Below are 22290 nucleotides of genomic sequence, written 5' to 3' on the forward strand. Positions count from 1 at the left end.
ACTGACGGCTTCGGTTTTTACAGGTTTGAAACGTTGCGCTATGGTTAGACCAATGGCGGGGAAGATGATGCTGGAAATCAGCACGTGCAGAGAAGCTTGGCGCGTTGGGAAAAAAAAAAAAAAAAAAAAAAAAAAAAAAAAAAAAAAGCGGGCCTCGAACGTCTGGAGCTCATCGCTATTGATGTGGATGGTCCTAAAAGTATTGTGCTCAACCGCCCTTTGAAATCTGTTGGAGATGGTGGCAAATGGCGTCCAGAACAGGTCCCATTTCCACAGTGGATCCAACCCGGCGCTACGGCCCGTGTGGGAAAAAGGAGACGATATTGTCAATGATCTCTTGCGGGACCTTGTTTATGGTGGTGAAGGGAGTGAGGAGGTCGGTGTAAGCATTGGTGTAGAGAGTTTAGGCGATGAATGCGTTCGTAACAAACGTCAAAGATCAAGTTTCCCATGGCGGTCTGAGGTGCGGGGTGTGAATGGTTCTCCCAAAAAGAAACGTTCCCTACATAGCAAGCTTTGTATGACAATGGACCACTGCTATTATGTCGTGTTTGAAATTGCAAACCAAACGCCCGTAGTGTCCTAATTATTGCAAAATCAGATCTCACGCACAGCCTTAAATCATCGGCTACAAAGCAAAGTTATGGTGAGGCTGAGCAGGGCAGGGGACCACCGCCAATGCAGCTGAGATTTTGCCCCGCACCGTCCCGAGTTGAACTCAAGCTCGCCGCAACGCGCATTTCAATCAAGTCTATAAACATTTCAGAGCAGAATGTCCGAGCGTGGTGTCACAGCGGGCAATACGACCCCACAGCGTTACATCTATACACCCCTCGAAGATCCAGGCAGGGACATCCGCCTTGTTACTATCCAGGCTGGCACTTGGGATGACCCGCTATGCATACGAATTGGTCATGTACCCCTGTACCCTCCCACTCGGACGAAAGACACTAGGAAACCTCTATGTGAGATCAAGCGGACTCTGCCTCCAGGCTGGATTGTCGAAGAGACTACAGAGGGAAGATACATATTTTTCGGATACACAGGGAGTCATTGGATTGCCTATTGGAGACATCCTGACCCGGAGGTTCCGGCCGAAGACTATGTTGAGCAGCCAGAAACCATCTATCAGCTGGAATATGAAGCATTGTCGTACGTATGGGGCACGGAGACAGAGTTGGAGGAAGTCAATGTGCAGGGCGATCGTCTCTCCGGGCCCAAATCTATGAGCCTGCGATCCACCTTGGTATGTCACTTCCAGAGTTCGACTTAATCCCCCTTGGCCGATTTCCTATCTGTCTCTAGAGGACTGCCTTGACAAGAAACGCTAACCCCTAACTATTGCCGAGGTAACCTCTCTACGTCATCTCAGGCATATTGACCATGATCGAGTCCTATGGATAGACCAATTATGCATTGATCAGAATAATGAAGCAGAAAGGGACCAGCAAGTGTTGAGGATGGCCGATATATATCAGCATGCCTATAGGGTCGTGATATGGCTTGGCCCTGCTGATGCAACGAGTGGCCTGGCGCTGAAGATTTTGCATTATGTCGGGATGCAAGTCTCGATCACCACGGAGAATCACTGGAATCCCCACCCCGATGGAGAGGAAAAGGATTGGTACGATCACCGCACTGATCTCACACAGAAAATCGATACCTCGATGTGGAATGCCATGGAAAATTTGTTCGCGCGGACATGGTTTGACCGACTCTGGGTGCTACAGGAGGCTTCATTGGCAAACTCGCAATCGTTATTGATGTGTGGAAATGAAGCCATGGACTTGAGCACCTTTAGACGTGCTATTGCCTGCCTGTACACGAATACTTCTATTTCTCCCGAGTTCGACGGCAAAATATCCCAGGTCCATAAGTATGCTCACAGGAGAGGGCAGCCCATATCTGAGCTCTTCAGAAAGGCGACTACATTAGAGTGCTATGATCCGCGAGACAAGGTTTACGGCTTACTGGGTTTGCTTCCCGCGGCGTTCCGACAAATGATCGTGCCGGAATATTCCTCGCCAGTTGCGACTGTGTATCAGGACTTGGTCCAGTCACATATCAGTTACACCAACAGGCTTGAGCTGTTGCGGCACTGTGAACCCCACGATTTCGCTACTGTCCCTTCATGGGTGCCAGATTGGTGTGGCCAAACACTCATAGTGTTTACCCTGCGATGGCAGTTTTCAGCCGCATATTCGCGTTCTTACACATCCCTGGAGCAGCCAAATGTTCTACGAGCACTCGGAGTTAAGTGTGCTAAAGTCAGCGCAATATCACCTGTCTTCAAGAGATACGACCCCAAAGGGTTAGCACTACTTGGAGAATGGATCGATCAGTATGGTCGAGATGAAGACCTGTCAGAGAATTTTGCTAGGACTATCTGCAGGAATCATCTCTCACCCCGAACGGAAGCACGCCACTGGCCAACTGTAGATGAATTCATCCATCAGATCAAAGAGGACGGCCCCAACCTTGCGTCCGGTAAACATGTGCGGTCATCTTTTGGGCACACCTGTTTTGAGGTCCTCCACAATAGGATGTTGATAGTAACTGAAGATGGAGAGTTGGGCTTGGCAAGTTACGATACGGAAGTGGGTGACACTATCTGTGTTCTTCTCGGCTGTGATTCGCCGATGGTTCTCAGAGAGAGCACGGCAGGCAAATACAGGGTGTCTGGGGAATGCTTGCTTCAAAGCCTGACTGACGGGTTTAGCCTACTGGGGCCCCTCCCGAAGCCGTGGAGAGTGAAAGTTGAGCCTTCGCGCGAGTTTGCTGATTGTCAGGCATACTTGTTTGAAAACACGGAGAATGGCGAGGTTCGTCGCGATGATCCCCGGCTGGAGCCTTTGGAAGATTGGGAATGCCGTGAATTCAGGCGTACAGCTAGTGACCCGATTGTCATGAACTCTTGGCGCAACAAGATTACAGGCGAGACAATCAACTCTGACCCACGAATATCGCCAGAAAGGTTGACGCAGCGCGGCGTGGAGCTGGAATGGTTTAGGCTAGAGTAGGTATGCTAGGTGGAAGAGTTCTTCAGAGTTCTGCTCACTGGTACTATTTCTGCGTGGCTACATTCTTCATGTGCACTTCACGTCTTGCAAGACTTGGAACAAGGCAATACTGGAGCCGATTGTCTATCAGAAGTGCCGATGAGTGGATACATATGCATGATCGGACACACGACAAACAAAATCTTTCCTGGGATACGCTACACCTCGTCCGCCGGTCGAGGAGAGATCAACAGTCAGATTTGCGGCTTCTTTATAATAAACTAAGCTTCTATTGATTCATTTACATTGAGACCGCCAACTTGGCGAAGGCGTGTATGACAAGCTGAATCGTACCCACGGCTCGGCGGTATCGAGTCTTCATTTTCCAGCGCACCTGACTCCTCAAGTTGCAGTGCGGAGTCAGCGGCTACCGTGTCCATAAATTCTTGTATGGCAAGAATTTTCTTCGCTTCAATTTCTTTAAGATACCATTTGCTGCCCTTCCTCAATACTCTTTCTTCGTATGGTCGTTTCCTCATCCAGTGGGACCACTTCTGAACCACCGCGATAGCCTTTTGAGGAGATGTTTCGAACCACTCGATATGCTGCTTTGAACAAACGCGGCAATATATCTTAATCCTGCAGTGCTTCAATTCTGCATGGCATAGGCTCTCAATGCGACGGGGATTGGGGACTTTGAGACCATTGCCAAGTGGGTATAGAAGCACTGCTTGTCTATTACAATCGAAGCTCCACCTTGATAGCCGCTCTTCGACTGAAGCACCAGTATACCCAATTTTGACTAGCCCTTTATTTCCGGCTACTTCAAAGATGTACACGAATCCATCTTGTACGTCGGGGGAATGGTTGCTTAGTACCTTCTGAATACCAATATATATTGGAATCTCAGTGGCGGGCGGAATGGATTTGTTGCATCTGTCAATAACCTCGAACGCACTGTCATCATTGGTTATTGGCCAAAACCCGGCAGGTCCACGGCTAAAATCCAAATCTAACGTTTGCGGCGCTTTCTCTGTGGAGGTCGCCTCCGCAATAAAGCCCGTGATCTTATCAATTTTCGACTTCCACTGCATTGTATACTTTAACGCTTCAGCCTCATGCGTGCTGCAGTACATGTTCGTTTCGAGTACTTTTAGAAGGCCGTTCAGGTTGTGGGTGTGGAAATAAACCTCTGGCTTCACAATTTCATCAATAGACCTCCAGCAATTTTGAACCTTTTGACCCCCAATCCGTTGTTCGCACGGCATTCCAGGGTCCACTTCAGCGATGCACGTAATGGCAACGCTGCCTATCATATCTCTGATTTGCTGTTCAACAGTGATAACTGTCGCTTTTGTACCATTGAGCTCTCTGGGAAACTCCATCCTCCATTGCGATATTCGAAGATCTCTGGCTTTGCCAACTTTATGATATCGACAATGTACAAGCTTTGCCAGTCCATCGAGCTTGGCTTCTAGCCCGTCGGACGATTCAGGAAGGGAGCTCATGGATTCGACCAATTGATGGATTTTACTGCGATTTGCCTTGGGGATATTGATCAAACAAGGTGTTTTATTGAGAGTAAGACCTCCACACCGCCAGTTTTCGAGACCAAGCCTATCACTCAGGCTTCGCGCGTTCGGGGCTTCGCTGTTCTCTTCCAGCTGTCCCTTTTGGGACGTCGATGATGGGCAGGGTACTGTCCAAGACCCGTCAGTGAGGTCGCTTGCCTTCTGAGATGCCTTTTCATGATTGATGCTTTTGGTCTCCGCTCGCGGTGGTGAACTCGGAGGACTTGGGTAAGCTCCCTTGACGATGTTGCTCTGAAGCGTAGGGTGAATCGCAGGAGTGGCTGCCAACTCGGGCAACTTCTCCTTACATGTCATTCTGTAGATGCTATCGAAATGAGATGGATTCCTACATACCTGAACACAGCTGGAAGACGAAGCAACCTTTTTGACCGAAGTCGGGTGGGCGGGGTTCGGTAATTTCCCAAGCCATTGGATGCAGGGGTAGTCATCACGAAGACCACAATTAATCGAGAGGCTGAATCAATAGCGCATTACGGATCTATTTCAGTGACGTGGCACCAAGCACGCGAGTCTTCATTAGGACGCGGGGTGTTCCAAGACCCGCAAGCGATTAAGTTCCATTTTCTGGGCAACTAGTGGAAGCAACAAGCGAATAGTAGCCAGTCACCGGCCGGTCGAACTTGTCAGACAGGTTCTACTTGAACGAAGTTGCAGATGCGAGTTTCTGTGAGCCATTAAACTAACTCAGGTTTCAGGTTGAACACTTTCCTGATATTAACCCAAGCCTGAGTCATCCAGCTCTCATGCTGAACTTACCTTGGAGCTTTTGGAGAAGCAGGTTATAATCGCTACCGGCCAGGCCAGAGCAGAATCAAGTTGGTGATCGGGGGGAGTAGAACCCCCCCGGGGTCAAGGGGATTGTGAGGTCAGGTATAATCAGAAGTCCAAACGTATAGTTCAATTCATCAAGAGACTGAATCTTGTCCCCTTTCAAGGAGAAGGGACAAGATGGGGATTATATGGCGGACACTGTTCGGTGTCTCACCGGACCTTCTGTAAACCTAATGCACTGCCGTGATAGCCCTCTAATTGGCGACATTGTGATGCCGATAGAAAGAACGCATATTTTCTAGATGCTGAATTCCTTCCTATTGTCCCTAGTGAACCTTACGCCGTTGTTTTTGGTTGGTTTCATGGCACAAGCTGGTAAAGCCTCCCAGCATCTGAGCCCGTTCATGTTCTGTCCCTGCCCTCGGCAAACATGACACCAAACTTGCGGAAACCGCCGTCATTCCACCACCCCATGGTATATAGGTGCCCGGATTCGTGGGCATCTTCGTTCACTTCGCCAGAAGATTGCACCCTGATGTAATGCGCAGGGCCTTTGTTATCGCGCAATTGCTCTCTGGGGACAATAGCTGCCATATCTCTAAGATTTCCATCCACGACCAGCGCGGCCGACCCAGCGATCGATGTTGGGTTATGTGGCAGGATCTTCCGGAAACTGACCAAAGCACGCATACATATTACACCCACTACCATGGAACCGAGCATTGCCTGCAGTGCAATCTTTGACGATCCATTTTGCTTCAATCGCCTTCGCGTTTTTGTTGCCGCGGCTTCGACATTGGCAGGGTATGTTTTCGTTGATGGCCCTGACTCCACTACTCTGGGCAATTGCAAGCTCCCACTTCGTGTGGTCAGACTTGATGATGTTGTCTGGGATACCGTACCGATGTCCAATCGCATATTTTGTGAGATCGACTGTGCCATGTATCTACCCCACAGTGCTTGCACCTCGTGGAACAATGCCTCGGTGTTGTTTTCGCCCGATATCTGCTCCAGCGGGACGGAATACCCGCCATTGATCAGCGCTAGAATGAATGGGTCGAAATTCGTCTCGTCTTGGAGATAGCCGTATTGTGTGAGAAGATCGTTCGTGTTTTTAAGGCTATCCCACACGCTGTACTCGTCGCCGGCAAAGTCCCAATCCCAGGTTGAACTGTTGGTTGTTGGGTTTGTCACTTTGTTCATGCTAGACTCATTGATGACGGGCGGGCTAGTGCTCGAGAGTTCAAGTCCAGGCCAGTTGAATGCAACGTCTGCCTCAACCTCTTCGAACTCTGGCCAGCATAGCAATGTACCGATGTCGACATCGGTAGGCGTCCATTCTATATATGTTGTGTTGTACTTGTTTGTAACGTTGTGGGGTAGCTTGGCGGTTACGTGTCCCAGAGTTATGCCAACAGTAGGGCACCCGCGTAATTCATGGGTGCTGCGATCGGCTTTGGTTGAGCGACGGCCTATGTCATTGGAACCGCCAGAAAATTGGCTGTTCCACTGGATTCGGCTTACTTTGCCGAAAGCACTCGGTGTCGAATCATTCTTTAGGAAAAAGTGCGAAGTCCAAATTAATGTTTTGTTGTTGTTTTCTTCGTGATCATCACACAATAAGGATGCGGGTAAAGGCCGGTTTACTTCGAGAACCAGGTCCATGCCGTTCTTTGGGACGTAGTAATTCCATAGAGGGAGATCCTGCCGACCATTTGATTCAATGGAGCTCTGGTCTGTAATAGAGGTATGAAAGAGCCGCGAAGGCATAGAAGTGCAGTTCAAATTGCCACGGATTCCTGGTAGGTGGCTCTTGATCGTGGCGTCGGCTATCTCATCTCGGAAAGCTGGTGCATCTACCACCGAGACCTGCGGGAAGACTATAGAGTCGTACGTCCAACTTGGAAATGACAAATTGTGATAAGTGATCAGTTTGGTCAACAGACCAGCGTTAGGTTGGCCAGTAGAGATGGTGTCGCTTATGTTAAAGGTGTCCAGCTGCTGAAGTGCAATATCTGCCTGGAAAGGCACTTCAACTGTGCTGTACAGACCCGAAAGTACGATGGTGAGAGTGGACGCGACTAGTTGAGCTAAGGTTATTGTCGAGACGCCGAAGTGCCTGTTTCTTAAGGAGCGATAAACCAGTCGGGGCCCTGTTTGCGTGACATAGCTGACGGCTATGGAACGCGAGGCTTGTGTAGTTCCTTTAGATAATGTAGCGTAGGGCGCAAAAACTGCAGCCGCTGCCACGATGCTTGAGTACATCGCTCCAACAGACATTGATATGATAGCTGGCACGTAGTTTGCCGCCACCTCGCCAAATCTGGATCGGACATCTACAAATCCGTTGTGCTCAGCAGATTGCCTTTGAAATAGCTCAAGAAGTCCCATAAGTAGCAGCGGAACGACGATTGACAGAAGCAGGAACCAATTCTGGCTTCCCAATGGCCTCCACCATTGAAGCTCGCCGCTGATGACCTTAGAAGGTTTGCTGGGGGTTCCATGCTGTGGGTTTGACGCTTCAATAGAAATCTCCCCTCCTGTTTCGCCCACTCTACTGACGAAGAGATATGATTCAAGACTTTGGCGGATCTTGACATCACGAGCTTGTCCAAGCCCTTTGAGGAGTCTCTCCGTTTCTATACCCAGTTGGACAGAAGACGCAGTAGCAAGAACAGAGCCGGGCTCCGAGACAACCACGTCCCGTGGTACAAAGAAGACCAGGCTGGCACTGATGATAATCAGAAGGGACAATGCAGCACACATGATACCAGTCGATAAATCTGTGACATGGAGTCGGTGTTGGGTGAACCTGGCAGAGCCTCTGATATCATTACTCTCATCTCCTGGAACCATGAGCATGTGACGCGCAAGCTGAGCGGCCACGCCATTGAAAACCTCGGAGAAGCTCTCCTTGAGTAATCCAGCATCTTGGAAGTCTCTGATAGTTGAAACATTATGCTGCAACTTCATTAGTCCAAACAACGGCGGGGGGAAACCTGTCCATCGAGTTTGCTCTCCACGCAAGTCAACAGAGTCCACTTGGCTAATGGCACTCAATACCGCAGGTCCCAGTTCGCTTTGCGAGAATCCAGGAAGATCATGACTGGTCTGCCCATCTGGCATCAAAGCCTCGGTTTCAACTGTTCGGGAGACGCCGTCGTACTCAGCCAGATAGGCGCCTGTTGCGTAGGAAGGTTTACACAACACTGCGGTAACTTTTCCCATGCCGAGACTGCTCTCCGAAAGTCGTACGTGTACGTCTGTCACGGACAGCAAGACGCGGTGATCAAACGATGCGTTCGACCACGGCGCGGTTGACAAGTTGAGTAATGGGCCGGCTCCGAGACTAGCGTCGTAGATGTCGTTGTAGTTCCATTCAAGATTGCATACATAATCCGCAACCCGGGCTTGATAGTCATGTTCATCTTTGTTAGGATTCATTCCAACAAATTTCCTGCTATTAGGCCCTATCCCAACAATTGCACCCTTGATATTACAGGATGGAGTGGTAACGTTGATAACCAAGTAATCGCCGGGCACAGAAGCATCGTTTTGAGGGCCCCGTGACGGAGAGACCGTAGCCGAGTTCTTGATGTCAAGAACCTCACAATCCATTGAGAAATGGACTCCAGGAACTGTCGCTCTCAATGCGGCACCAGCAGGGATACCACTGGCCTCATATCCGTTGCGAGGAGTGAAAGGTGAAACGAAGGTGTCTCGGAAAGTTCCTACTGGGGCTACCAAATTGCCAAACTGAACACCATAATACATATCAGCTGCAACTGGACCGACATCTTCCGCCTTGAAAGATTTCGCATCAAGCTTGGCGGCAACCAACGAAATATCCCCAAGTTCAACTTCGGTTGGACTCAGTACTAAAAGACCGGTTGAGAAGGCGATGGCAAGTAGTATTAGCAGACGCCCGGTGATGGTCAGTACAACAGGCCAATGGCAATTCTTCAAAGCACGCCAGAGGCTAGTCGTGATCAACGGTGAAATATAGTCTAGTAAAACAGTCTTTGCTGCCGGTTTTGGCCCTCTGCGGAGTTCTTGCCAAGGTAGCAATGATCTGACCGACAGATCGATGCTGTACCAAAGGTAAAGGATGATGGTAAGAACTGCATCATATGAGATTTTAACTTTTTTTCCCGGCGCGGGAATACATCAAGAGGAGCATAACATACCTGCGCTTGGGCCATACTTCCACGCATAGTGATTGATATCGTGTTGTGTGCTTAGACCATTGTTTCTCCGTGATATTTCGTATAGCAGAGCAGTTCCTAACAGACACAGGACAAATACGACCGAAAACGACCATAAGACCAATTTGTGTAGAAAGAAAGGTTGCCAAGATGTTACTGTCCGTGGCGTGCCCTCTTGGGTTTCTGCACGAGCACCGACTGTTTGAATATCGAAAGCCGGATGAGATGGTTGATAGCCAGACGGATCCCGGTACGAGTGAGTATCGTGATGTTCTTGTGCTTCAGGGCTAGTCTGGCAAGTGCGCTTGTCAGCTTTGTGTTATGGGCAATATCTCTCTAGTAGTACCGGCCTCATAGTAGACATATTATTCTACAATAAGTTGATGCAGTCTTCCCTAATAACTTACAATGTACTCTTCTTCGAACAAAGAGGTGCTATAGGATGTTTGATCCACGGACACCTCGTCGTAACGTCTACTGTCAGTATTCGTCGTTGACATAGGTGACGGCGGAAACCCATGGTCAGAACCCGAAGGAGTGTAGTGCAAATTCTCGGGATCACGCGAAAGAATCCTCCCCCCTGTTGCGGGGGGGAGTAGAAACTGTTGCTGGTCCATTTCTTGAATGAGCCGTAAGGAATTCGGTAGGCAGAGACATCAGAGCCAAAGCTTACTTCTCGTTCGGCAATAACTGGTTCGATTGACTGGAAGGCTCACAAAATTCAGCAAACCTTAGGGGGATTTCATCGCCACGAATCTTACGTGAGGCAAGTGGTACACACGAGACATGCAGGCGCTCTGACACGATTTTGCGCCGTGCGGCACCGCAATTCATCTCGGTGGCACTAGGGCTCGTAAGGCTGGTGCACAGCGACACTGGTCGGCCGCCAGGCGCATCAACAGTACCAAGATAGCCCACCGATAGTCCCTTGCTTAAATATTCAGAAGCTGAATTATGAATTGGGTTATATACAAAACGGCAGTTTACTGGTCTCAGGACTCTGTGCCACCGATTGCTGATGTACAGTTGACAAATGAGTGGAGTCAGTCGTACATAAATGCTGTCAACGTATTACTACTCCTGCATAACTTAATGCACAAACACAGGGCATGGAGAGTATGACAATCTAACCCACGAATGCAGTAACACTAGGAAAGGCACTTAAAAAGGGACCCCAAGAGATTTACGTGAAGCACAAGCAACTTGGTTCCCAATTTGATGATCCCAAGCTCAAGTCACGAAGATGCATCGCCGATCTGGCGAGAACGAATCTTTCTTTTCTGCTTTCCGAACAGCTGCGAACCCTTATAAATGCTGAGGCTCTAGGCATACATCCCTCTGTCGACGAGAGAGGCTTAGCACTGATTTCGTAGAGGAGACTGAGAAAGCCGTGCAAACTTGTAATCACGATTCATGTCCGAGTACATGAAAGTTCGCCCATGTCGCTTCATAATGTTCTTGGTAAAAGGCTCTAATGCACATATCACATGGAGCCCAGGAATATCAAACTGCTGGCTTAGTATATAACGCCCCAAACAGTTGTAGAAAACAACTACTGGCGAACCGGTTCTTATACTACGCCTTGTTCAGACTATACCCCATAATGGAAGAGCGAACCATCGGTAAGATTGCCTTGAAGCGCCAAATACAGTTCAGGCGACGTCAATATAGTAGTCAGCACGTAATGGAGTATGAACCTTGCAAACTTGCATCTTCACACGTCCACAAGCTATTACGGACTGTCGAACCAGTGAAGATGTGAACTGAAATGCGGTCCAACAGAGTCACATCTTCAGAGGTGCCCAGTTCGTTGGTGGGGGGATGGGTCGTCTCAAATGAAACTGCATCCTTGGGAAGGTGACTCGTAATAGTAGGACTCGGAAAGTTCAACCTCTGGTTGATGAGTTCTGATAATTCAGACTACCAGTACCCGGGTTCAATCCATTAGGAACTTTAGTAATGGGAGAAATGACCCCAAATCCTCTCCGCTGCACCAAAAGAAGCGCGAAAAATCAATGATCGGATAGGTGGTTAGTCAGCGGATGAAATTCGACATAGTGGGACCTTTATCAATACTCAATAGCGATGCTTAATTGAGATTGATCTGATATCATGCTGCTTAGCGGCCATTTTGGTTGCAAAGATAAAAATAAAATCTTGGCAGCTCTAGGCCTGCGTCATCGCAGTTTTGAGTGCTGCGCCGCAGGCTAGGTTCCTCGTAGATCAAGATCGACAGATTGGCATGCATTAGACATTCCTATCGCTCAGGCAGGGTGTCTTGTAGTGTTGGTGCAAATCAATCAATAGCATGTCTCCTTGCCACCTGCATTGGTTACAAGATCTTATTACAGCGCCAGATTACCACGGAGATTCTACAACTTCAATTTCACGCACAAAAACCAATCCCAAGCGACTAATACCTAAGCCAGCCAGATAACAATCATAAACAATAGCTCCTCGTATTCCACATCTCATTATCTTAAAATGTCGGGCATCAACATTACATGCAGCTTCGTCAATTTGGAGCCACTAGCGCCCCAGACCGCCAATTATGCATACATTGAAAGCAATTGGAACTCAGCAAATGTCACAGCCATGACAAAGTGCTGTGCTCCCCAGCCAACGACACAAGATGGCTGCTACACGTGGTGCAGACTAAAGGACGACGCCGATATAAGCACCTCATCTACTAGACAGAGCTGGGAAGCAAACTTTCAAGACTGCCTCACCAGAGAAGGACGACTCGCGAGCAATGAGAGCTTTGTCGCTCCCAAAATCAATACAGTTTTAAATAAGAGTGCAGGTCAGAAAGTTGGAACCAGCATAAAGAATATTGTGCTGGTTGGCCTTGGGGTTCTGACTTGGGTGCTAGCGTAGAGGTAGAACGAGGTACTCTTCGGGGTGGAGGAAAAACAGAGGGGGAGGGGTTGGAGGAGGAGTAAAGGCAATCGTCCCGTTGGCGTTTGCATACAAAATGAGATACAGCTAGTGGTAGCATCTAATTCAAATTCGCCCAAACTCAAGCCGATGTTTGTTACTCTCTCCGGATTGTAGTCACGACAGCGTAGTCACCGCTCACTCTCAAACCCAATATCTATATCTGCAAAGCCTACGCTGTATGAGGAACCACCCACAAAGGACCCTGAAAGAGAAGAAATGCTATAGCCTTAGCATCGTGCTACTCCCTTAGGGGGCACATTAGAGATACACCCTACTGCAATTTTCAAGTGCTGTGATGAAAGTGCAACTGTCAACTACCTAGGCGCCGTCTGTGACGTTGTTCGCCACAAATCTATCTTTAAACTGATATTTTTGATAGGAGTAGGAGATTGGAAATATGGTCAAAGTAAGCACAGAATGCCTTTTCCAAATGCACTGCCAGCGGAAGGATCTTGCTTAGCATGGCGCGGCCGCAAAGTATACAAGGGGTTGCTGATCACAAAAGCCTAAAATCCAGGTAATTGCTGATCACGGACCACTGCATCAGTTTTGTTACAATTGTGTTAGTATATGTGAGATACGACGTCATAAGGCTATGGGTAGCTTGCAAACGTTATCTGACAGGCTGTGGCACAGGGCCTTGGCAACGTTGATCGGCATGTCAGGCTACGGTATCACGTCCTGCGTCCTATACCCCGACCGCTGACGGGTGATCACCCAAGCGGTAGATCGCAGCGCAATCAATCCTACTCTGACCATCTTGTCTAGATACTGCGCAAGTACTCTGGAGGATTTATATCCTACTGAATATCTGTATTGCCATGGCCTCCATCCGCAAGAAAACCCCTGTCCATGGTGAAAGGCTGCTGAGCCGCGTTTCTAAAAAAAAAACAGAAAGTAGATGAGAATCAAGAAAGGGAAATAGAGGAGCAATCGCATGAGTATTGGAGTATATTTGACCGCAATGTCTGGGCTGAAATTGCTATCATATTTTTCATCATTTTCCAGAGCATCAAAGCCGGCCTAACAAAGAGTCCATAAAGCTCACCAAAACAAGCAAAAGACACCAATCTCATTGTCGACTTCAAACACGAATTTTAAAAATATGAAATTTCAACTTTACCTATCGACTTTAGTAGCGGTTGGCTGTGCTATGCCCGCTCCAACTTCGGAGATATGCGGCTCTGGGTCAAACTGTGAACTGCTGACCGTCAATGGTACCAAGGCCTACCGGTTCAAGCGTGGCTTCGAGCCAGGAAGCCACGACTACCAGAAGAGATTTTATGAAATGCCCGGAGTCCAAGGGGTAGCTCGTCGAGACGACAAGGTCGAAACAAAGGTGGTCATGGGCGAGACGATGATGCAATGGGGATGTGAAACAGACGTACAGGCCAAGATCAAAGACGCTATCAACTCAGCCTGCAGGAAGGAGGGCGGATGCGATGAGGGTTCTCCTAAGAGTTTCGACATTCGCAAGTGGGAGGGTACCAGCAAAGAACCAAGTGATGCAAAACTGAACATCAGGCTTGATGGAAAGTACTCCAACGAAAAGGCTAAGAATGCACTGCAAGAGGCCCTCCAAGCTACAGCCAAGGGTGACAGCGTCACGACCAACGATCAGAAGTGGATAGTGCGAGCCACTCCTTCTGGAAGTCATTGGGGTATGACTGATAGAGGAGGCAAATGTGCAGAGAAGCAATTTCCCAATTATGTTGCTATCAACCGGTTCGAAAACGGCAATCTCAGGGAGTCGATGGAATTCCGGGCAGAACTTGTTGAGGGTAAAAGTAAGTTGAATCCAAGATCCTACTATAAGGCCAAGCCACGACGTTTTCTTCAGAACCATTCACTGATCATATTCACAGAGAATTGTCTGGGAGTGACCATCATGGGAGCCATTGCTGGGGCGATCAATCCAATTGCCGGAAAGTTCTTTGGGGCTGTGAAGGTGTTATGTGAGAGCGAACTATGATCTAGAAACACGAAGGTAGCTATTACGGTATTATTTAGCAGGGTACTTCGGCTTTAGTTCTTTAGAAATGTCAAAAAAGGCGTAAATGTGTGGACAAGGACTCTTCGAGGGCACACCAGTGGATCACCTTATTGGGTGTACGACCAAAGAACCAATCTGAATTCGAATGGGTCAATTTGTAAACAAACCTTTTCGAATATATTCTGAGGATCTAGCTTGAAGTAAAAGACCCGTGTAAAGCATTCCGTTACTATGGCTCGCAGCATTTCGCTCATCTGAACGCTCCTTCTATGAGTGCATGATCTTAGCCCATCTAGGGGATAATTGATAAGAGATTATAACTAGGTTTTGTTTCGATATAGGATTTCGTAATCGTCTATCTGGGTCAGGCATGGTTGTTTACTCATATCATCTGCAATTGGAATTCACCCCTGGATTTAGCGGCTGATGTGTCATATCCGACAACCCTGTACACGTGGCGCCCTTGTGATTACATCCATGACACATAATGTCTATTTATTCAGGCTAAGACGATTTTGACTTTCTACCGCGACGCATACTTTGCAGGGTCAACGCACCACACCTCGCAGAACTAAAGGTCGATATAAATCATCACTGAAAATGCCTTCTACCATAGTCCCGAAGCCGCTGCAGCCTGGTGGGGAAATAGCCTTCATTTCCCCCTCATACCGGATTAACAACGAGCAACGAAGCGCCATGTCGCGGGCTAAAGGATTACTTTCCTCCCGAGGCTATATGGTGCGCGAACTTTTCACTCCTGATACGGGCATCCAATCATCCATTGCCAACCGACTTTCGGAACTCCGTGCAGCATTTTCAGACTCATCCGTGTCAGCTGTAATCTGCACGATCGGCGGACCGTCTTTCACTGAGCTACTACCAAGCCTTATTGCTGACACCGAGCTGCATGGTATCATCCGCGCCAACCCAAAGATCGTTGTCGGATACTCTGACATAACCGGCTTGCACTGGTTCCTGCACGCTATGACCGGGCTTCGCACTTTCTACGGACCTGGTGCCATCCCCGAGCTGTGCGAGCCCATAGCGGAGAAGGACGATGGCTACGAGGGTTCGGCCCTTGCCTTCTGCGTCAAACATCTGTTCCGGGCCATCACAGATCCGGAGCCCATCGGTGACATAGCAAGGTCAGCCACGTATGCGCCAGCAATGCCGCGCATCTTTTTTGGCGACCCTGAATCAGTGGAGCCAACGAAACTCGTTCCCGCTACCGGCTGGACATGGCTCCGACCTGGTAAGGCTCAAGGACGGCTGTTCGGCGGTTGCCTAACTGTCATGGCGCGCCTAGCTGGTGTTCAGGTATACGATTCTCCGAGCCCCACTTCTCTGCCCTGCCTTTTTTCTCATGTTGTCTCAAAGTGTAAAAGTGTTTAAAAAGATATGCTGACCTCTGACTGTGAAAAAAAAAAGGCCATTGTGCCGGACTGGAATGGGCGCATTGTCTTCTTCGAAACCGCCACCGGCGACGATGATGTGTCAGGAAACCCACTGGAAAGAGTGAGGGCTGGGATAGCAGACTTGATTGCGCAGGGCGTGTTTGAGAACGCAGCAGGATTGGTTGTGGGACGGCCGTTCGGATATGATTCCCCAGAGAGAAAGGAGGAGTACATGAATGTCATCAAAGGTCTGCTGTGTGACGGTCGTCTGGCTGAAAAGAAGTTTCCGATTCTGTTCAACGTCGATTTCGGCCACACAACGCCGATGGTGACCCTGCCACTTGATGGTTTGGCAGTTCTAGACTCCGAAAAAGACCAATTTGCTATCATAGAATCAGTTTTAAGTACATGAATGCGAGGAGCACTGCCTTGGAATCTTCGGTCGTCATAAGATATCGCTGGGACTTACAGTGAGAGTCTATACGATAAGTGATCATTGCTCCCTGTTGGCCGTAGGAGCAGAGATTTCTGGCATTCCCCAGATATATTAGTAATGTCAATTCGAAACATTACGATATTCATCTTTCGCGTTTCTCATTTCGAAGCACATTTCAAGCCGGTTTTAGAGACCAGGTGAGTCTAGATTTTCCTGGTCTATACCCTTTCTACCAAAGAGGGCAGTTTATGAGACGTGTGGTGATCGACCGGTGCGGTTGTGGGATTGATGTTAAGCCTCTGCGGCATGATGCTGCTCCTGATTCAGAACTGCCTATGGTGCGATGAAGGGAGGGTTCAGACACTGCACATCGTGATGCATCCCCTCCCACATCAAACTTTGGACGATTGGTCCTGTGTGTACATCGCAAAGTTCATTCCTTGCAACTTGGTAAATTATATCAATCCCCTTCAGCCAGTCCTCGTCACGCGCACACGCAGTGAAGCCGAAAGCTCTCAGAGCACGCAACCGTCGATGCAACTTGGATCCGTGGAGTTGTAGACCAGACTGAAAACGTCCTGGCCCGGCTCTACCGAAGGATCGATTGGCGCCTGATGGATTCTCGCATCTACGGGTGCCCGGAGTATCTGAATTACATCGCCCCATACATTGCGAATGCGACCCAATTCCTGTCCAGCCTTCACGTCCTGATCCCAGGTCACGAGGCTCTCGATGAAGCCGCCATAAGTGCTTCGAACTCCTTGAAATGTGTTTCCAATGAACGTCTTGCTAAGGTCGGGTTCATGCTGGGTGCTGCTGTTGCCAGAGAGCATGCTCAAGTCGTCCATAACGCGTATAACAAAGTCGTAAGTCCGATCAATGAGGTCCGGCAACCATGTCTTGGCAATGCCCATCTCGACAGTGATGGCAGGTACGCCATGGCGTACAAAGGTCGTTTCTATGGACCCAGGCTCACCAGGGTCGATCTTGAGTATATTAGGTTGCAGGAGTTTGGCAAGACGTTCCACATACGGCAACCGGAAGTCGGCATAGCACCAAAGCGAGGAGCCGCTGCCGCTGGAAGGCGTGTCTAACGTGTGTAGTGGTCAGATTTGCGCCGCAGGGATCACACAGTACTTACGTAGGTCTATAGCAACGTCGACGTTCGATGTGTTGCCCCAGATGTAATTCCATAGGTTATACGCAATGACATTACCGCCGTTACCACCGCTCGATGAGTTAGTCCCGGGGAAGACGCGGTTTATGTTTGTAAGAAATCCGCTATCGGATGCCGTCCAGAAATTCCTCTGATTCAGGTAGATGCCCATGGGGTTGATGCCAGGTACACCAATGACTGGCCAGTCAGTTTTGCTCTCTTACATGCGGAATGAAGGAACCAGGTACCAGTTCCATTTAACTTGTCAATATTTATCTCCAAGTTCTCGAAAACCTTTTGCACAACTCTGATTGGGTTCAACTCATCTCCACTAATGTGTGGTTAGTAATCGTCACATTGAATTATGTGACAAATTGCAAGGAACGTCTCAGAAATAGTGATTTTCACGCAGGCTTGCTTTCGATAGGAAGTTCCGTGAATCGAATGTAAAGATGATCCCAATGTACTTACTGAACGGTACCGGAGACGGAAAGCTTCTTTCCTGTCTCGAGTGTCTCTTTGGGCCCTCGGGCAATGAAGATTGGGAGGTGTAGCGGGAAGCCGCCATTGAGCTCACCGGCGCGCAGGTAATATCGGGTTACGGCTGACGAGGGAACATCGTTCAGATCGAGTGAGTTGATGACTTCTGCGCCATTGAGGACGTCGCCAGTACGGTCTGTTATCGCCAAAGAGGTTGTGGCCAGGAAAGCGGTCGTGATTAGTGGCTTGAGATGCATCTTGCCTTGTTTCCAAGTGCACCACCAAATCGGACGGGCACAACAAAAAGGGCGAATTCAAAATTTTAGCAACGCAAATCTTGTTTCGCCCTTGTTCTTCTAAATGTCCGAAAATATGGTATCATAAAGTAGCCGGGCACTTAAACCGTATTAGATAGATCATTTGGCAAAAATAAGGGAAATCGAGTATGGAGCACCGAAAGGGCATATAAGCGGTAAAAGGGGGCAGAAAGCACCGTTAGCAGGCTTGGCCTCTTGGCCGCATCATTAATCTCCGATCATGGTTGTTCTTTTAATCGCGCATAACCCGACTCTCAAAGTCGGACATGATCGCCAGAGACGTCGCCTGGGCTTTTAAACAATGCGAGCTGTCTGGGGTTCATCGTGGAGGTTGTTGTATTTACGGTGCTAGACTGACATTTCTGAGACCCCACTCTTGGCAATATCAGTGGTGTCTAAATATTCCTGGCCTCTCACGTCGATCTTTAACAAGCTCTCGGCTCTCCGATTGACATAACTAATGTATGAAACAAGTCTGGATAGTTTAATAAATCATCATCATTATAGGAGTTTGAAGTATTCAGTTGGAAAGGCTGAGATCATAATAGCGTCTGAGCAAGTCCCACATATTCAAAAGGCGTTTTAATGCATTTCATGACAAGTCGACATAGCAGTCCTTAGTACCAGCTTTCAATGCTGTGTTGTTCATGATAAACCTTATATAATATGTGTGATGAGCCTAGTCAGCTGGTAGGGATAGTAGCCAATTACAAAGCCGAAGCACCAGCATGCCACAAACGAGCGGAAATTCTCAACCGATCAATGACTTGGTGGATGGTTACACTTCATCTAGGTATACGAATCTGGTGAGAGGGGGAAGGGGAGGGGGTTGGCGTGGGTATAGAACGGAGATGAGGTCCAATGGTGAGTTGATAACCTTGGAGGGCCGTAATATGTCAGCCGAAAGTTGCACAGCAGAACTGTCCCATACTCCAAGTATCAGTTGGAAGATTATGGGGACTTGAGGTGCAAGTAGAAGATTGCGTCTACACATTGGCCAGTGATTGCTTCCTCACTGTTAGTGAATACTCGCGGACTGTCCCAGGAAACCCAAAATTGTATGGACACCGCTCCATATAAGGGGTGTATTGGTGTAGTCGAGCTGCTTCTTAGAAATGCGCTCACTTGGATATCGTGGAAAGCAGTGGATGGATACCGCTCTACGCTGCTCTACATAATGGAAACATTGCTACAGCCGAGCCGCTACTCGAAAATGGGGCCATCCCTTCTATGGCAGATAAGGGCAACTGGACGCTGTTGTATGATGCTTCAAACAACGGCCAGCACGATGCCGTCAGGCTCCTTCTTGGAAAGGGTGCTGACTTCCCTCAGTCAACGCCTGCAAGTGTTGAGAGCAGCAACTTCTCACGCCGTTTTTCCACTGGAAGCTAGCCTGGCAATTTCACGAGCTGCAGCCTGTTGGCCTGGACTGTTTTGAGCTGCTTCCTCGAAATGTGCCGCCCTTTCTTTCATTTGCCGGCCAGACTCGCCTCTCACGACTCTGAGCAGGGCATGTCGAAGACACTCAACCGTCCAATGCGGGCTTGTCTCTCGACAACCCCAAACGCCGACGCCAATATCTTCAGTCAGCTGTGCGAAATTGTATAGATCGAACCACTGGGGTAGTACCAATTGAGGGACACCGGTTCTATTGCAATGTGCGTGGTCAGCCTCTTCGTTTCTCCTCGCAAGCTGCTTATGCGTACAACGGGTAATGCGGAAGGGATGGCAAGCCCAAAGGGGCCAATTTTTTATAGGAACATTGAATCTTACGCAATAGCCTCATGGTAACAGCCTGAGCCACCGTGATGAACCGAAACGACGATGTGTCCTGTCTTCAGTAAAGCCGTAGGATCAGCGGATAACCAAGTTTGTGTTCTCACGCGACCGCGATCAAGGAAGGGCCGTAGTGGCTCAAGGAAGGTATCGTCATATTCGAGTCTGTGAGTAAGGTTTGCATCATTTGTATCTTTCTGGAATTTCCAAAGGACTTGTAGGTCAGTCTGCTCGAGCACCTGAGCCAACGCTAATGCCATAAATTCTGCTTTCGATTTCATCCACGTGAATCCACTTCCAAAATTGATCAGTATGGTTGGTTTCCGGGCCAACCACTTTACCAGATCAGGGTCCTGCTGCGATGCTGCCCCAAGAGAAAGGGTCATTGGTCCAAGACAGCTCACATTCTTTGGGACTTTATAAAGAGGTCGCGATGCCCCTGGTAAAGTTTACGTAAACCAGGGTACTTCGGGACGGTGAAGATTGTAAAAGTTGATAGGATCTGAGAGGTCTTTGGACTTGAGAAATGCTTGCTTCTCCTTTATGTTTGACATCGTGAAAACAGCGTAGATAAAACGAAGAGTCAAGTAGATATTTTCTGGTATCCTTCTCCAGGGGACGGGATACGGAATGCCTGAGGCCGCCCTATGAGATACAAGATTAGCGTTTGCGAATGGTCAAATAGGCATAGCATTCCATGATTATCTGGAAAGCTAGGGGAACGACTTGGATGCACTCACAGGGGATACTTCCAGAACATGCTCCCCCACGGTTGATCCATGGCAAAGTTGTCAATCAACGTATTAGGTGAAATGAAAGCATGCAACCTCTTTCTCTCACGTGTCGCATCAATTCCAGGGCGAAACACGGTATCCAGAACGATAACTGCAGGGTCTACTTGATCAATAATGTCGACCAGTCGTTGGTACAGAACGTAATGATCTTCCCCCGACCAAGGGGAAATATAAAACTGGATATCTCTGCATATCTGGTCAATACCACCCAGCCCTGGTGGGTGAGCCATGTTGGACATTGTTCTCCCCGACAAGTGGATGGCACGCGTCAGTGTCAGATCAGGGAGCTCATGGAAGATGATGCCCGGAGCGGGATGAGAGAGGCTCTGGGTACGACTATACGAGGAGATGCGCTCAAGCTGAGGCGCTATGGGTGAAAATGACGCAAAATGTACTGTCACCGTGGGATGTTGTTCCAGCAAAGCTTGCGCTGTTGCTGCAAATACATTCGACAACCCGGCCTCGCTGTTGACAAGAAACAAGGTAACGTTGGCACGACCAATGATTGGAGCATATGCCTCGGACCTTGCCATTAAATTCCGCTCAAGTAGTATTGCTAAGATGGGTAATAGGACAGAAAGACCGTAGAACAGTTGTCTAGACATGGCGCCTGATATTTGCGATCGTAGAGGGTGATTTTCGAAAAGTGCAGTCAGCGGATAGGTAAATTGTAAACAAAGTTAGGGAGCGTTGACTAATCTCGCGTACTTGTTGGTTGGAATAGCTTTGGCTTGTCGATTATCCCTTGCCTCTTACCACTCATCGCTTGTCGCTTATCGCTACTCGATACAAACGTCTGTGATCAACGTGCCAAAACAGCTGCGTCCAGTATCAAAGTAAAGAGCAATCCAAACAAGTGCATCTTTGATCAGTTGCTTCTCCTAGCTAAAGAGGGCAGACCCCTACATTTTGGCGAGATTGGATGTGAGGCATCTCCAGTAATCGCTTGTTTTGAACGTAATGGTGCCCCGGATTTCCAGAAAGGCGTCAATTCGGCCGAATGGATGTTGAGCGTGACGGAGATGGAAGCTTACATCGAACAAAAGGTAACGGACATCCTGATATGTAGAAACTACTTCCTCTAAGCGGCACTGGTTCGTCTATTATAGATGCCAACTGGCTGGTAAGGGCAAAAGATAGAATGGCGGCACTGGGAATTGTTTCGAGCTTTATGTATCTTAATGTGATCATGTGGTCAAGTTGCTGCTCGAGAAGGGTTCGGACGATCATTTGGAACCAGGTACTAATTCAGAATCTCAAGAGCTGACATTCTGTCGAATCTATGTAAAATTGCGGGGGACCCGATGGGAAGAAGGATATACATCAGCCAAGCCGGGCACTCTGGTTGGCGGTTAACATAGAGATCCATAGAGCCAATGTTCAGATAACCTTCAGCGGCGTTTCATGCAGAAATCGTCTTACAGTCATGATGCGGCT

The 22290-nt window shown here is 48.6% G+C and overlaps 6 protein-coding genes across 6 annotated transcripts; 2 read left to right on the plus strand and 4 right to left on the minus strand.

The window, feature by feature from the left end:
* Nucleotides 1-772: 772 nt before the first annotated feature.
* JN550_013498 (uncharacterized protein) lies at nucleotides 773-3020 on the plus strand (the record flags this gene model as incomplete). The annotated part of the gene is made up of 2 exons (XM_049312092.1): nucleotides 773-1246; nucleotides 1350-3020. The coding sequence occupies 2 exons, from the start codon at nucleotides 773-775 to the stop codon at nucleotides 3018-3020; spliced, it is 2145 nt and encodes a 714-aa protein (XP_049164532.1).
* Nucleotides 3021-3280: 260 nt separating this feature from the next.
* Nucleotides 3281-4885, minus strand: JN550_013499 (uncharacterized protein; the record flags this gene model as incomplete). Its single annotated transcript, XM_049312093.1, has 1 exon — nucleotides 3281-4885. One exon carries the CDS (start codon nucleotides 4883-4885, stop codon nucleotides 3281-3283), a length of 1605 nt encoding a protein of 534 aa, XP_049164533.1.
* An 879-nt stretch (nucleotides 4886-5764) lies between these two features.
* Nucleotides 5765-10067, minus strand: JN550_013500 (uncharacterized protein; the record flags this gene model as incomplete). Its single annotated transcript, XM_049312094.1, has 3 exons — nucleotides 5765-9483; nucleotides 9550-9859; nucleotides 9975-10067. The coding sequence occupies 3 exons, from the start codon at nucleotides 10065-10067 to the stop codon at nucleotides 5765-5767; spliced, it is 4122 nt and encodes a 1373-aa protein (XP_049164534.1).
* Nucleotides 10068-13660: 3593 nt separating this feature from the next.
* Nucleotides 13661-16306, plus strand: JN550_013501 (uncharacterized protein; the record flags this gene model as incomplete). The annotated part of the gene is made up of 4 exons (XM_049312095.1): nucleotides 13661-14294; nucleotides 14373-14462; nucleotides 15117-15817; nucleotides 15929-16306. The coding sequence occupies 4 exons, from the start codon at nucleotides 13661-13663 to the stop codon at nucleotides 16304-16306; spliced, it is 1803 nt and encodes a 600-aa protein (XP_049164535.1).
* A 539-nt stretch (nucleotides 16307-16845) lies between these two features.
* Nucleotides 16846-18223, minus strand: JN550_013502 (uncharacterized protein; the record flags this gene model as incomplete). Its single annotated transcript, XM_049312096.1, has 4 exons — nucleotides 16846-17420; nucleotides 17472-17684; nucleotides 17735-17817; nucleotides 17958-18223. 4 exons carry the CDS (start codon nucleotides 18221-18223, stop codon nucleotides 16846-16848), a joined length of 1137 nt encoding a protein of 378 aa, XP_049164536.1.
* Nucleotides 18224-19648: 1425 nt separating this feature from the next.
* On the minus strand, nucleotides 19649-21458 carry JN550_013503 (uncharacterized protein; the record flags this gene model as incomplete). Its single annotated transcript, XM_049312097.1, has 4 exons — nucleotides 19649-19931; nucleotides 20057-20353; nucleotides 20513-20704; nucleotides 20800-21458. The coding sequence occupies 4 exons, from the start codon at nucleotides 21456-21458 to the stop codon at nucleotides 19649-19651; spliced, it is 1431 nt and encodes a 476-aa protein (XP_049164537.1).
* Nucleotides 21459-22290: the final 832 nt, after the last annotated feature.

The sequence above is a fragment of the Neoarthrinium moseri genome (genome assembly GCF_022829205.1).
Source record: "Neoarthrinium moseri strain CBS 164.80 chromosome Unknown scaffold118_Wmoseri_CBS_16480, whole genome shotgun sequence".
In the NCBI taxonomy this organism is placed as follows: domain Eukaryota; kingdom Fungi; phylum Ascomycota; class Sordariomycetes; order Amphisphaeriales; family Apiosporaceae; genus Neoarthrinium; species Neoarthrinium moseri.